Genomic DNA, 11,827 nt, shown 5'->3' on the forward strand with positions numbered 1-11,827 from the left:
TTGATTGGCTCCTTCCTCGACACGGCGGTATAAACAAATTGCTCACTCTCTTTATATTACCGTAAAGTAGTTGTAAAGCTTTTTAGTGTAGCTAGTTGTGAGAGCTTGTTAGTTTGGTTAGTGTGGCTCTTTAGTTAGTTTTTGAGAGCACACTAACTTAGTGTAGTGTCATAGCTATTGTGTGGATAGAAACTATATAAACTAGAATTGTGGTAGGTGGCTTGTATTTTTAGTAGGCTAGCGCAACACTTGCTTCACCTCATAATTATCTAACCGGTTTGTTAAGTGTTGTTGTAGAAATTCTTAATAGGCTATTCATCCCCTCTAGCCATTAGGACCTTTTATGACCGGATGCTGGTTAGGTTCAGGCTACTGACCAGAAGCTGAGCAGCAAAGTGACCGAATGCTGGGTGCCAGAGTCCGGTCAACATCAGTAAGGTTTTAGAGGGCAATTTTCATGACCGGATGTGTCCAGTTAGGCCAGTGTCTGGTCACAACTTAAACTGCACAGAGATGGGTGAATTGACCAGAGCATCCGGTCACCGTGACCGGAGCGTCCGGTCACCTCATAGAGGCACATAACGGTTCGTTTTGAATGAGGGGTTATAAATACTTCATCTATTCACTCAAGGGATCACTTTTGCTTATTCCAACAGCTGAGAAACACCCTTGAGAGTGCCAAAAAGAGCAAGGTCCTAGTGAGGTGATTGAGATTTGAGAATCCAAGAGAGAGTCCTCATTAGTGAAAGCAAGAGTAGCAAAGTATGCATCCACCCTTCTCATTAGGCTTGTCATGGTCAAGTGAGAGTTCGTGCTTATTACTCTTGATGATCACCATCACTTAGACGGCTTTGTGGTGATTTGGAGCTTGGTGATCATCCAGCGGAGCTTGTGGATGACCCAACTTAAGTTGTGAGCGGTTGTGGGTGATTCACCGCGATGGGTGTCGAAGAATCAACCCATAGAGAGCACATGATCCTTGTGCGGATCAAGAGGGAGCTACACCCTTGCGTGGGTGCTCCAACAAGGACTAGTGGGGAGTGGTGACTCTCCGATACCTCGGCGAAACATCGCCGTGTTACTCCTTCTCTCTTTACTTTGAGCATTTACTTTGAGAAATTCAATTTTTGTCTTTACATTCATAGAATTGCCATGCTATAGTAGGATTGAAACATAGATTGCTAAACTTTTGTGTGTTAGATCAATAGAAACACTTTCTAGGCACAAGGGGTGAAGTGGGCTAACCGTAGGGTTTAATTATTGCAAAGAATTTTAGAATTAGCCCAATTGACCCCTCTCTTGGACATCTTGATCCTTTCACTCGACATACATTGTGGACGATGTAGTGACAGTTTGTTTTGAGCTTTTTCATGATATAGCTCCTCCTGCGAGAGTGAATATGTATAATGACGTGGACTTTCTGTCATCTCCCGCATAATCAGAATCTGTATACCCCTCTATGTGTAGGGAATCAGATCTTCTGTACGTTAGCATAAGACCCTTCGTACCTTGCAGGTAACGCAAAACTTTCTTTACTAATTTCCAGTGTTCTATTCTTGGATTACCTGATATCTTCCAAGCAACCCAGTAACAAATGCTAAGTCAGGGCGAGTACACACTTGAGCATACTGTAAACTTCCGACAGCTGAACTATATGGAACCACTTTCATTTGATCGATCTCATATTGGTTCCTAGGACATTGAAATTCTCCATATCTATCGTCCTTGACTATGGGAGCAGGTGAAGACTTATAATTTTGTATAATGTATTTCTTTAGAACTTTTTCTAAGTATGCCTATAATCCTAAAACCCCCTTTTCTCTATCTCGGTGAATCTCTATTCCTAGGACGAACAAAGCTTCACCGAGATCCTTCATATCAAACTTCGAGGATAAGAACTTCTTTGTTTCTAGTAGTAGATTAACATCACTGCTAGCGAGCAAGATGTCATCCACATACAAGACTAGGAAAATATATTTTCATTCTTGAACTTTGCATAAACGCAATTGTCCTCTATATTTTCTTGAAACCCAAACTTTCTTATTGTACTATCAAACTTCAAATACCACTGTCTTGAAGCTTATTTTAATCCATAAATGGATTTCTTCAGGCAACATCCCATATGTTCTTTTCCTTCCACAACAAAACCTTTTGGGCGTGCCATGTAAATATTTTCCTCTAGATTCCCATTTAGGAACGTCGTCTTTACATCCATCTGATGTAACTCTAAATTATAATGTGCTACAAGTGCCATTATGATTCTAAAAGAATCCTTACATAAGACTGGAGAAAATGTCTTATTGTAATCTATGTCTTCTCTTTGCATGAAATCTTTCGCCACAAGTCGAGCTTTAAACCTTTCTATATTCCCTTTGAAGTCATATTTAGTTTTGTAGACCTATTTACAGTCTATTATCTTGGCTCCTTTAGGAATTGTTTCTAAGTTCCAAACACTGTTGGTTTTCATTGATTTCATTTCATCTTCCATGGTTCTAAGCCACTTGGATGAGTGAGCGCTTCTCATGGCTTCTTTAAATGAGGTGGGATCACCCTCCATTTGAAATTCCTCACATTCATAAACTTCGTAGTCATTAGGAATGGCTGATCTCCTGACTCTTTGAGACCTTCTAGGGGCCTTGTTAGATTATGCCTATTCTATATGAGGCTATTGTTGCTCTTCCTCATATGTGACAACAGGTTCTAGGGGATCCTGAAGGATAGGTTCCTCATGTTCATTCATTGTTGCCACAGGAGAACTAACAACAGGTGTTGTAACTATAATGTCTTGCACTGTTGGTACAGCAACAACATGTAGCGTGAAGAATAGCTCCTAAACAATAGTAGTGGGCACGTATACCATGCTCCCCCTAATCATATCATCCTCTAAGAAGACAACATGTCTTATTTCTACAAACTTTATTTGTCTGTCGGGACAATAGAAGCGATAGCCTTTTAACTTTTCTAGATAGCCAATGAAATAGCAACTGACTGTCTTGGAGTCCAGCTTCCCTATATTTGGGTTAAATACTTTTGCCTCAGCTGGACAACCCCACACACATAAATAGTTTAGTGAGGGTTCTCTTCCTGTCCACAACTCATACAGTGATTTGGGCACCGACTTACTTAGCACTTGATTAAGTATATGAATGGTGGTTTTTAACGCCTCCAACCATAAACTTATTCGTAGGGTAGAGTAACTTATCATGCTTCTCACCATATCCATTAAGGTACGGTTGTGTCTTTCAGCTACTTCATTCTACTAAGGCTCGCCCGACGTAGAATACGGGACTACTATGCCATTTTCCTGTAAGTACCTTGAAAAGGGCCCAGGAACTTGGCTATATGGGGTGTGTCGACCGTAGTACTCTCCCCCACGGTCGGACCTTACTACCTTAATCTTTAAGTTGTGCTGATTTTTTGCTTCAGCCTTGAATATTTTAAATTTATCCAATGCTTTCAATCTTTCCTTAATTGGATAAATATAGCCAAAATGAGAATAGTCATCTGTGAATGTTATAAATAAATCATAACCATCCACACTCTTCATAGGAAAAGGACCACAGATGTCTATGTGAACTATTTCTAAAATTCCAATGCTTTGTTTGACATCTTTCTTTATTTTCTTAACATATTTTCCTTTTATCCAATCTATGCATTGTTTTAAATCTAAAAATTCTAAGGGCGAAAGAATTGATTTCTTAATCAATCGCTCTATTCTCTCCCTCGAAATATGGCCTAAACGACAGTGCCATAATTTTGAAGATACATCATACACTCTCTCCCGCTTATTTGTTGCATTCATAGACAAGGAAGCATTCTCATTCTCAGTACTTACATCATTCACATTCTTAGAAAGTGATAATAAATAAAGCTTGTCTTATCGGAAGGCAAGACCAACACATTTATTATTATAAACAATCTGACATTTGTGAATATCAAAATGGCAATCATATCCATCGTCATCTAAACATGAAACACTTATTAAGTTTCTTCGCAAAGAGGGTACAAATAGAACATCTGAAAGCTTAAGTAGAAAAACATCAACTAATTCTAGAGAAAGATCTCCAATGTCTTCAACTTCAGCTTCAACTCCATTTGTTACTTTAATTCTTCTTTCTCCTCTTTGCAGGGTCCTTCTCGTACAGAATACTTGTAATGAATTTGCAACATCAATAGTTGCTCCTGAATCAAGCCACCAAGTAGATTTTATATAACTTAAATACAAGGATTCATCTATAAATGTAATAAAATTCTCACATCTCTTCAGAAGGTTCTTCAGGAAGTCTAGACAGTCCCTTTGGTAGTGTCTGTAACGTCCCGCCTCTCCGAGACCGGGCCCGCTTACATCTAGCAGCTTCTCTAGGATATAGACTGCCCTCATAGACCAACACAGGTCTTTTCTACGCACTTTGTTCTCACTCATGCGCACCCAGGAAGAACTTCCCGATCGGTCACCCATCGCTCCAGGCCAAGCACGCTTAACCTCAGAGTTATTTGCAGATGAGCTTCCAGAAAAGAAGTTGCAACTTATTGGTATGAGTATCCTATTAATCCTGTTAAGCCCAAGGCCAGGGTGTTACAGTGTCCATGCTTCTTGCACTATTTGCACTGATCTTTTTCAACTTGAGCATTGTTCTTCTTCTAATGATGCTCAGTCTGACGGGCTTTTCCGTGAGGTTTGGCATTCTTATTGAATTTCTTCTTCTTGTCCTTCACAAGGTTAGCAGAGTCATCCTATAAGGATTTCAGCCTATCCTCTTCTTGAACACACATTGCGATGAGCTTCTCTATATCCCACTTATCGGGCTGCATGTTGTAGTTAACAACAAAGGTTTTATATTCCTTTGGCAAGGAAGCAAAACCCAAATGAATCATGAACTCATACTTGAGCCCCAAATCCATTGACTTCAGCTTCGAAGCCGTGTTGCTCATCTTTAATATGTGTTCTCTTATACCTCCACCAGAGTATTTCTCATTGAATAATTTCTTTATCAAGGTGCTTGCATAAGCCTTTGAAGAGTCAGTAAACTGACTCTCCACTTTCTTAAGATACTCGGTGACGGTATCACAATCTGGGATTGATCCCCTTATAGCATCTGAGATAGTGGACTTGGCCACCATCAAGCGCTTGTGGTTCGAGATGTCCCATTTCTTTCGATCAAGATCATATTTGATTCTAACTTCTGCATGATCTCGCTTTTGAGCATTTGAACTCAGCATCAGTCTCATTTTCTGCCCTCACCGGGTCCTCTGGCTCAGTAGGACACGGAGAGGTAAGCGCTAAGTCATTCTTAGACAGCACAAGTGCGAGCTCATACTTCTCTCGCCATACTTTGTAATTGCCCCCTTCAAGAGGCGGAATATGCGAGATAAAAGCCATTGGGTTAAGTCCTAAAAAACAGTCTCAGATAAAGTGAGAAAATGTAACAAAATAATTGCATGCCTTAATTTAACGTTGGTCAAAATTAAAACATACAACTTCTTCTACATTAATTCTACATCACCGTTGGACAGAAAATAGAATTAAAGCATAAACACATAAATCAAACATTTATAATATTGTTATCAATAACTTTGGTCAGAAAATAGCAAGATCATAAATTTACTAAAAATTATAACTACTCCTTAAAATTAAATCCTCCCGTTGGTTCGAATTTAATTAGAACATCATAAACATCATCATTCGCAGTAGAAACATGAAAAATACTTTATCTACTTTTCAAAATCATTTTACTGAAGTCATCTACTCTCTGAAAAAATTATTCCATTGGTTCAAATTTTGACAGAGATTTAATCATCAAAACTTAACATTATTCATCAAAAAAAGCTTCTAAAAATCATAAAACAAAAAAGAAAAACGATACTATGCATTGAAGCCCAGCAACGCGTGTAGCCAGCACAGCGCCAGCGTAGCCTAGGCCCAACTCGCGCACGCGTGCGCTTCTCGCGCCTAGGCCGCAACCTGGCCTGGGCTGGGATTTTGACTTCCCGTCTATGCCGTTTTCAGTCTAGTGATCGGTGACCGTCGAATATCATCTGACGGCTGCGTGCATGGATCGGAGATACAAAAAGGCCGATGCCGTGGTCAACCCCAAAAACCCTAGCCATTAGTATTTTCCCTTTCTCTCTCTCCATCGCGCCCCTCTCTTCTCCTCAGCGCTGCAGCCGGTAGAGAAATAGAGCAGTGGAGTGGCACCGCCGCCGGTCCCCTCATCGGTAGAGCGCGCTCGCCCTAAGCAGAGCGCGCTGCCGTCGAGCGGATTAGGCGACGGTGCCCTAAACCCCCACACGTGCTGCGGTGGGCTCACCCACAACCCTAGATTTGTCTGGCACCACCGCGGGTCCCCTCGCCGATGAGCGCGCCGCCGTCGAGCGGTTTTGTGATGGTGCCCTCGGCCGGGCTCACGCGCAAGGCGGCGGTAGAGCTCCTTCCTGCGTGGTAGCAGGATTCAACCCACGCGATGGAGGTGGTGACGCGCGGGGAAGAGTCCAGGTAGGTCCTTCCCCTTTCGTCCAATCCATTTCTAATGTTAGGGTTAGGGTTCGATCGGTATTTGTTTTTCTTCCGAATAAGAAATTTGTGTCATCTCCTTCTAATTGCTTCTTCTTTTCCACCCCAAAGTATAGATCTACGTCTAGATTAGGCTCGTTTGATACCATTGATAAAACTATAGGATACACTAGGCATAGATCTAGTAGGTACAACCTTTCTATTCGTGATAAGAGCGTTGGAGGGTTTGGTGGAGGAGCTGGTGTCGTCCATGGTTGATGGCGTCCGGACGGTGGAGAGGTGAGGCGCGTTGAGGTTGGTGTAGTGAAGACGGTGGCGTAGAGGCAGCGGTGAAGTGGTTCAATTGAGCTTTTCGTCACCGGCTGCGCACTCTCTCGAAATCGAGCTAGGGTTTGTTGGTGGGGCGACTGTGGCTACTCACGGTGAACCTCGTGAAGAAAGCCGCTGGCCCCACCTCTATTTTTATAGTGTAGTGTGACGGTGGCCCACCAACCATATAGGGTTGGGCGTCTCCGATCAAAACGCGGATTCAAGGGTCCAATTAACCGTTGACTCAATTGGTCGGAGATCATCAAACGGGTTAAATTCTGTTTCGCCGGACGCCGGGTGGAGTACTTTATTTTACGCAAACCGAGTCAAATATGAACGTGTCACAACGCTAAGTAAACTCCGATGCTAAGGCCTTGTTTAGATTGATGTTAGGGATCAGTATTTGGCACTATAGCACTTTCGTTTGTATTTGACAATTAATGTCTAATCATGGCCTAACTAGGCTCAAAAGATTCGTCTCGTAATTTACAATCAAACTGTGTAATTAGTTATTTTTTATCTACATTTAATATTCTATATATGTGTTCAAAGATTTGATGTGATAGAAAAAGAGTGAAAAAACTTGCAATCTAAACCAGGCCTAATAACCCAGAAGGCACAGATGACCACGCCTGGCTCAGCTCATGCAAGATTGCAAGGTTAGCGGTCGCACCGTCCATCGGCTCCACACGTCATAAAATCCAGCACGCCAAACGTTCACAGTTCACACCACACGTTCGCCAAAATAGCATCGGATTCTTTTCACCCGGCAGTAAAATTTGGAAATGACCATCTGCCTACTCTAATTTTGTCACTGGCAGGTAGGCCTGACGAGCATAGCCCCACCTGTCACTGGTGAAGAAGATATCGCCTCCCAAGTCCCATCCATTTCTCCCTTCTATAAATGGGACCCCAAGGTGCACAGCTTCTCATCGCCCCGTCCCAGAAACTCCACTCTACTGGTCCCTCTGATCAAGCGATCCACCACCCAACCCTCCCGAAAACCACCGAGGAGAGAAGAGCGCGAGAAGATGTTCGGCTTCGGGCACCACGGCCACCACGGCCAGAACCCACCGGCGCACCCCCCGGGCCACGGCGGCGTGCACCAGCCCACCTTCAAGATCTTCTGCAAGGCCGATGAGGGGTACTGCCTCACCGTCCGCGACGGCAACGTGGTGCTGGCCCCCGCCAACCCGCGCGACGAGCACCAGCACTGGTACAAGGACATGCGCTTCAGCAACCAGATCAAGGACGAGGAGGGCAACCCTGCGTTCGCCCTCGTCAACAAGGCCACGGGGCTCGCCATCAAGCACTCCCTCGGCCAGTCCCACCCGGTACGGTTCCGGCACTCCCTCCTTTTGTTTCCTTTCCTTAGCTCTCTCTGATCTTGCTTTTCTTTTCCTGTTTGGTCGTCTGATTCGTTGTTTATCCGATTGCGTGCATAGTTCTTGTTGGATCTTCGGATGTTGGCGTTCTTGATTTCATTTGATTTTTTTTTTCAGGTGAAGCTGGTGCCGTTCAACCCGGAGTACCAGGACGAGTCGGTGCTGTGGACGGAGAGCGGCGACGTAGGCAAGGGCTTCCGCTGCATCCGCATGGTGAACAACATCCGCCTCAACTTCGACGCCTTCCACGGCGACAAGGGCCACGGCGGCGTGCACGACGGCACCACCGTGGTGCTCTGGGAGTGGGCCAAGGGCGACAACCAGAGCTGGAAGATCCTCCCCTGGGGCGACGAGGCCTACGCCGGTGGCAGCGCGGCCAACGCGCCGTACGGCCACGGCGAGCCCACCGTCCGCATCTACTGCAAGGCGGACGACGGGTTCAGCGTCACTGTCCGCAACGGCAGCGTGTGCCTGGCGCCCACCAACCCGCGCGACGAGTACCAGCACTGGGTCAAGGACATGCGCCACAGCAACAGCATCAAGGACGAGGAAGGGTACCCCGCGTTCGCCCTCGTCAACAGGGTCACCGGCGAGGCCATCAAGCACTCCCAGGGCGAGGGCCACCCGGTGAAGCTGGTGCCGTACAACCCCAACTACCAGGACGAGTCGGTGCTGTGGACGGAGAGCCGCGACGTCGGGCACGGCTTCCGCTGCATCCGCATGGTGAACAACATCTACCTCAACTTCGACGCCTTCCACGGCGACAAGGACCACGGCGGGGTGCGCGACGGCACCGCCGTCGTGCTGTGGAAGTGGTGCGAGGGCGACAACCAGCGCTGGAAGATCGTCCCCTGGTGTAAGTCGAGGCTCACCTCACTCACACAGGACACTGCTTTTCCCCCCTCCAGAATCTTGATTTCGGAGTAGAAAAATCAGCACATCTATTACGCAAAGGGAAAAAAAAGCACATCTTACCTAACCGCACTACCAGAAGCTTCATAAAGTGATTGTCGGTAGAAACCGATAGCTTTATCTCACTATTATTAGTCACCCTTTTGAATTACTGGCATGATGATATTGTTGCTTGCGTCTGCAGAAATGTGCTGTGCTGGGGATGCATTGGTCATCACCGGGATCTGGAGTTGGAGTTGGAGAGCATAGCCACCTGTGGTCAGCAGCTGCTGCTGCCGTGTTGTTAGAATAAAGTTGGTGTGCGATCGATCTGTGGTGATGGTGCGTCTGTGTCTGTGTTTAGTTCAATCGTGTGTTCTGCTTCCGTGAGAGAGGAGAGTGAGAGGGGGTACTTCCTCAGTGAGCTTATCTCACTAAGCATTCCCCCATCTGAGCTTGTTATGCAGAGAGAGTTTTCAGACCTGGAGTGTAACTCTGTGCTGTACTCGGATCCTTCCCTTTTTATCTAAGTGGGTTTTATCAACCATATCTTCTTGTTTTGCTCTGACGTTACTTGCTTCCCAACCAAAGATAATCGTGCACTGTCAACTGGAGTGCGATCCAGTTGCATTTTGGCACAACTAGTACTGCGTTTTTTGGTCTGAATCCAAGCCCGATGCCCGTTCACGCCTTCACTGTTGAATGCAGAAGCAGAGCATCGCGTCAGGCTTGCCGTGCGTCCTCGAGGCGCATCAGGCAAGGGACCGCTGATCGCACCACGGGACTGCTGTGGGGCCACGTTCGTCGTTTCATCCACCCACCGCCACCGGCGTGGAGGCTAGGCTGTGGAGCAGGAGTTGATGCGTCACCATTGATGGTGGCAGGCAGGACTGCGCAAAGGCGTCCTCTGCTCTATCTCCAATCCATGTGCCACGTGCCGGCCGGCCCCTCGGTATGCAGTAGGTAAAAATTGGTGTGGTTGATCCGGTGGAATATGCTCGAGACGGCAGCGGGTGCGAATTTCTTATTATCAAAGCACCCAGCTTCGACCGCTCCTCAGGGGTGTCCACGGCGCCCCGATTTTCTCGGCCCGTCCGATCTTCCGATCGACGGCTCTTGCTCTCTCCACCGCTCGCTACAATACCAAGGCCCGCTACGAAACCCTCGGCGGGTCTCACCGACGCCCTCCTCCTCTCCGCTCTCTCGCTCTCTCTCTCTCTCTCCCTCCCTCGCTCCCGACTCGCGACGCGGCTCAAGCGAACGCGCAGGACGACCTCGACGGTGGCCCGACCTCCGCACGGCGGCGGCGTCCCTCCTCCTCCTCCTCCACCACCACCACCACCACGCCACTTCCTCGTTGTGGCGCAAGCCAGCGGGTCGCACGGCCTAGGGTTTCGCGTCTCTGTCGTCGGTCCTCCCCACGACCACGCGGCCAGTCAGCGGAGGCCCTGACGCGTCGGAGGGCTCTGGCGGCGGACGAAACTCCGTGCTGGCCGTGGATGACGATGGGAAGGGGTCACGTCAGCAACATCGACGGTGGATCTGGAGCGGACGCCCGCGGGTCCCATCCCGGCGGCGGATCTGAGGCTGGAGCACGGCGTGGAGCTCGCGCAGGCAACGGAGGCGATGGATCTGCGGCCAGCAGGCGGATCCAGCGCGGACCCTCCCCGTCTCCACTAGATCCGGCTGCATGGCCTCCATCGATGCCAGGCAAGGTAGGAAAGGACATAAAGGGGATTTTTTGCTCAGCCTCCTTCCCGTGCTGTCTGAATTTACTCAGCCCTAAAATAGAACATGTGGTGCATTGATCCTGTGTTGCATTGATTAGTTTTAGGTTTGCGCTATCTGCTTCCATGTATATTCCGCCTGTTGATTTTAGTTATATTGATCTTCTCCCTATCTATCGCAGCAGTGTGTGTCAGGATTGCCATCATATGCTTCCTGTGCTACTCAAGGTACCACCCCTCATGTTCCTTGCGATTTCCTCTCCATCTCGCCTAATTAGGATCATGTAAATTATCAAGCTTGAGTACTAAAATGTCCTCCAGTTTATCAATATCACATCAACTGTTCTGCTTAAGCAAGACAAATAAATGTTCTTTGTTTTCTCTTTGTCGTAGTTTCAGAATTCGGCGTTCCATCCTCATAGTCAAATTTGAATGGATGCTAGATATGTCGGTTCTCTGGTCCAAGTCCCTGACCAGCTTCAGCATGTGTTCTCGAGATAGGTACTTCAATGTTTAACCATACGCTTTAATCCCTAATTTCTAAAATAATCACAACTACTACTTCCATATCAACTTTCAATTTGCTAATTGTTCACAAAATATTGTTTTATACATGCAGCCTTGGCATCTACAATTTCTTCATGGTCACCAGGTCATCAGAACATTATATAAAATGAGGCAAAGGGCCACGTGTTTCATTCTTATTGCTGAAAAAAGCACTGGAGGAGTGTTTGCCAACAAAGAGAGTGCTGAAGCAAGTGAAAATATTAAATTGATGGTAAAACTCCCATCCCTATTATCATCGGGTATTTTATGAAATATAGTTTACTTTATTGGTTCAAATTTACTGTTCTGGCAGAAAAAGAATTGGGATTATTCGTAGTTGACCCAATTGGAAATCATGTCAGATTTTATTGCAATAATTACATGCCATCTCTAAGCTTGCACTGCAACTGTGTCTCTTGTGATAGGTGTCCTTCAGCTACAAAATACAGTTTTGTGCC

The 11,827-nt window shown here is 46.3% G+C and overlaps 2 protein-coding genes across 2 annotated transcripts; one reads left to right on the forward strand and one right to left on the reverse strand.

Annotated features, from left to right (window-relative positions):
- Positions 1-4,734: 4,734 nt before the first annotated feature.
- On the reverse strand, positions 4,735-5,229 carry LOC136537219 (uncharacterized). The gene has a single exon (XM_066529265.1). The coding sequence runs from the start codon at positions 5,227-5,229 to the stop codon at positions 4,735-4,737; it is 495 nt and encodes a 164-aa protein (XP_066385362.1).
- Positions 5,230-7,746: 2,517 nt separating this feature from the next.
- Positions 7,747-9,643, forward strand: LOC136532121 (ricin B-like lectin R40C1). Its single transcript, XM_066524734.1, has 3 exons — positions 7,747-8,154; positions 8,323-9,061; positions 9,302-9,643. Coding segments are annotated over exons 1-3 (1,044 nt in total). The 5' UTR covers positions 7,747-7,851; the 3' UTR covers positions 9,304-9,643.
- Positions 9,644-11,827: the final 2,184 nt, after the last annotated feature.

This window comes from Miscanthus floridulus, chromosome 2 (genome assembly GCF_019320115.1).
Source record: "Miscanthus floridulus cultivar M001 chromosome 2, ASM1932011v1, whole genome shotgun sequence".
Lineage (NCBI taxonomy): Eukaryota > Viridiplantae > Streptophyta > Magnoliopsida > Poales > Poaceae > Miscanthus > Miscanthus floridulus.

Excerpts from the sequence above, each read along its gene's own strand:
- LOC136532121 (XM_066524734.1), top strand. The coding sequence starts at position 7,852 with ATGTTCGGCTTCGGGCACCACGGCCACCACGGCCAGAACCCACCGGCG. Across the intron at positions 8,155-8,322 it reads CCCTCGGCCAGTCCCACCCG|GTGAAGCTGGTGCCGTTCAA; the intron begins GTACGGTTCCGG and ends TTTTTTTTTCAG.
- LOC136537219 (XM_066529265.1), bottom strand. The coding sequence starts at position 5,229 with ATGAGACTGATGCTGAGTTCAAATGCTCAAAAGCGAGATCATGCAGAA.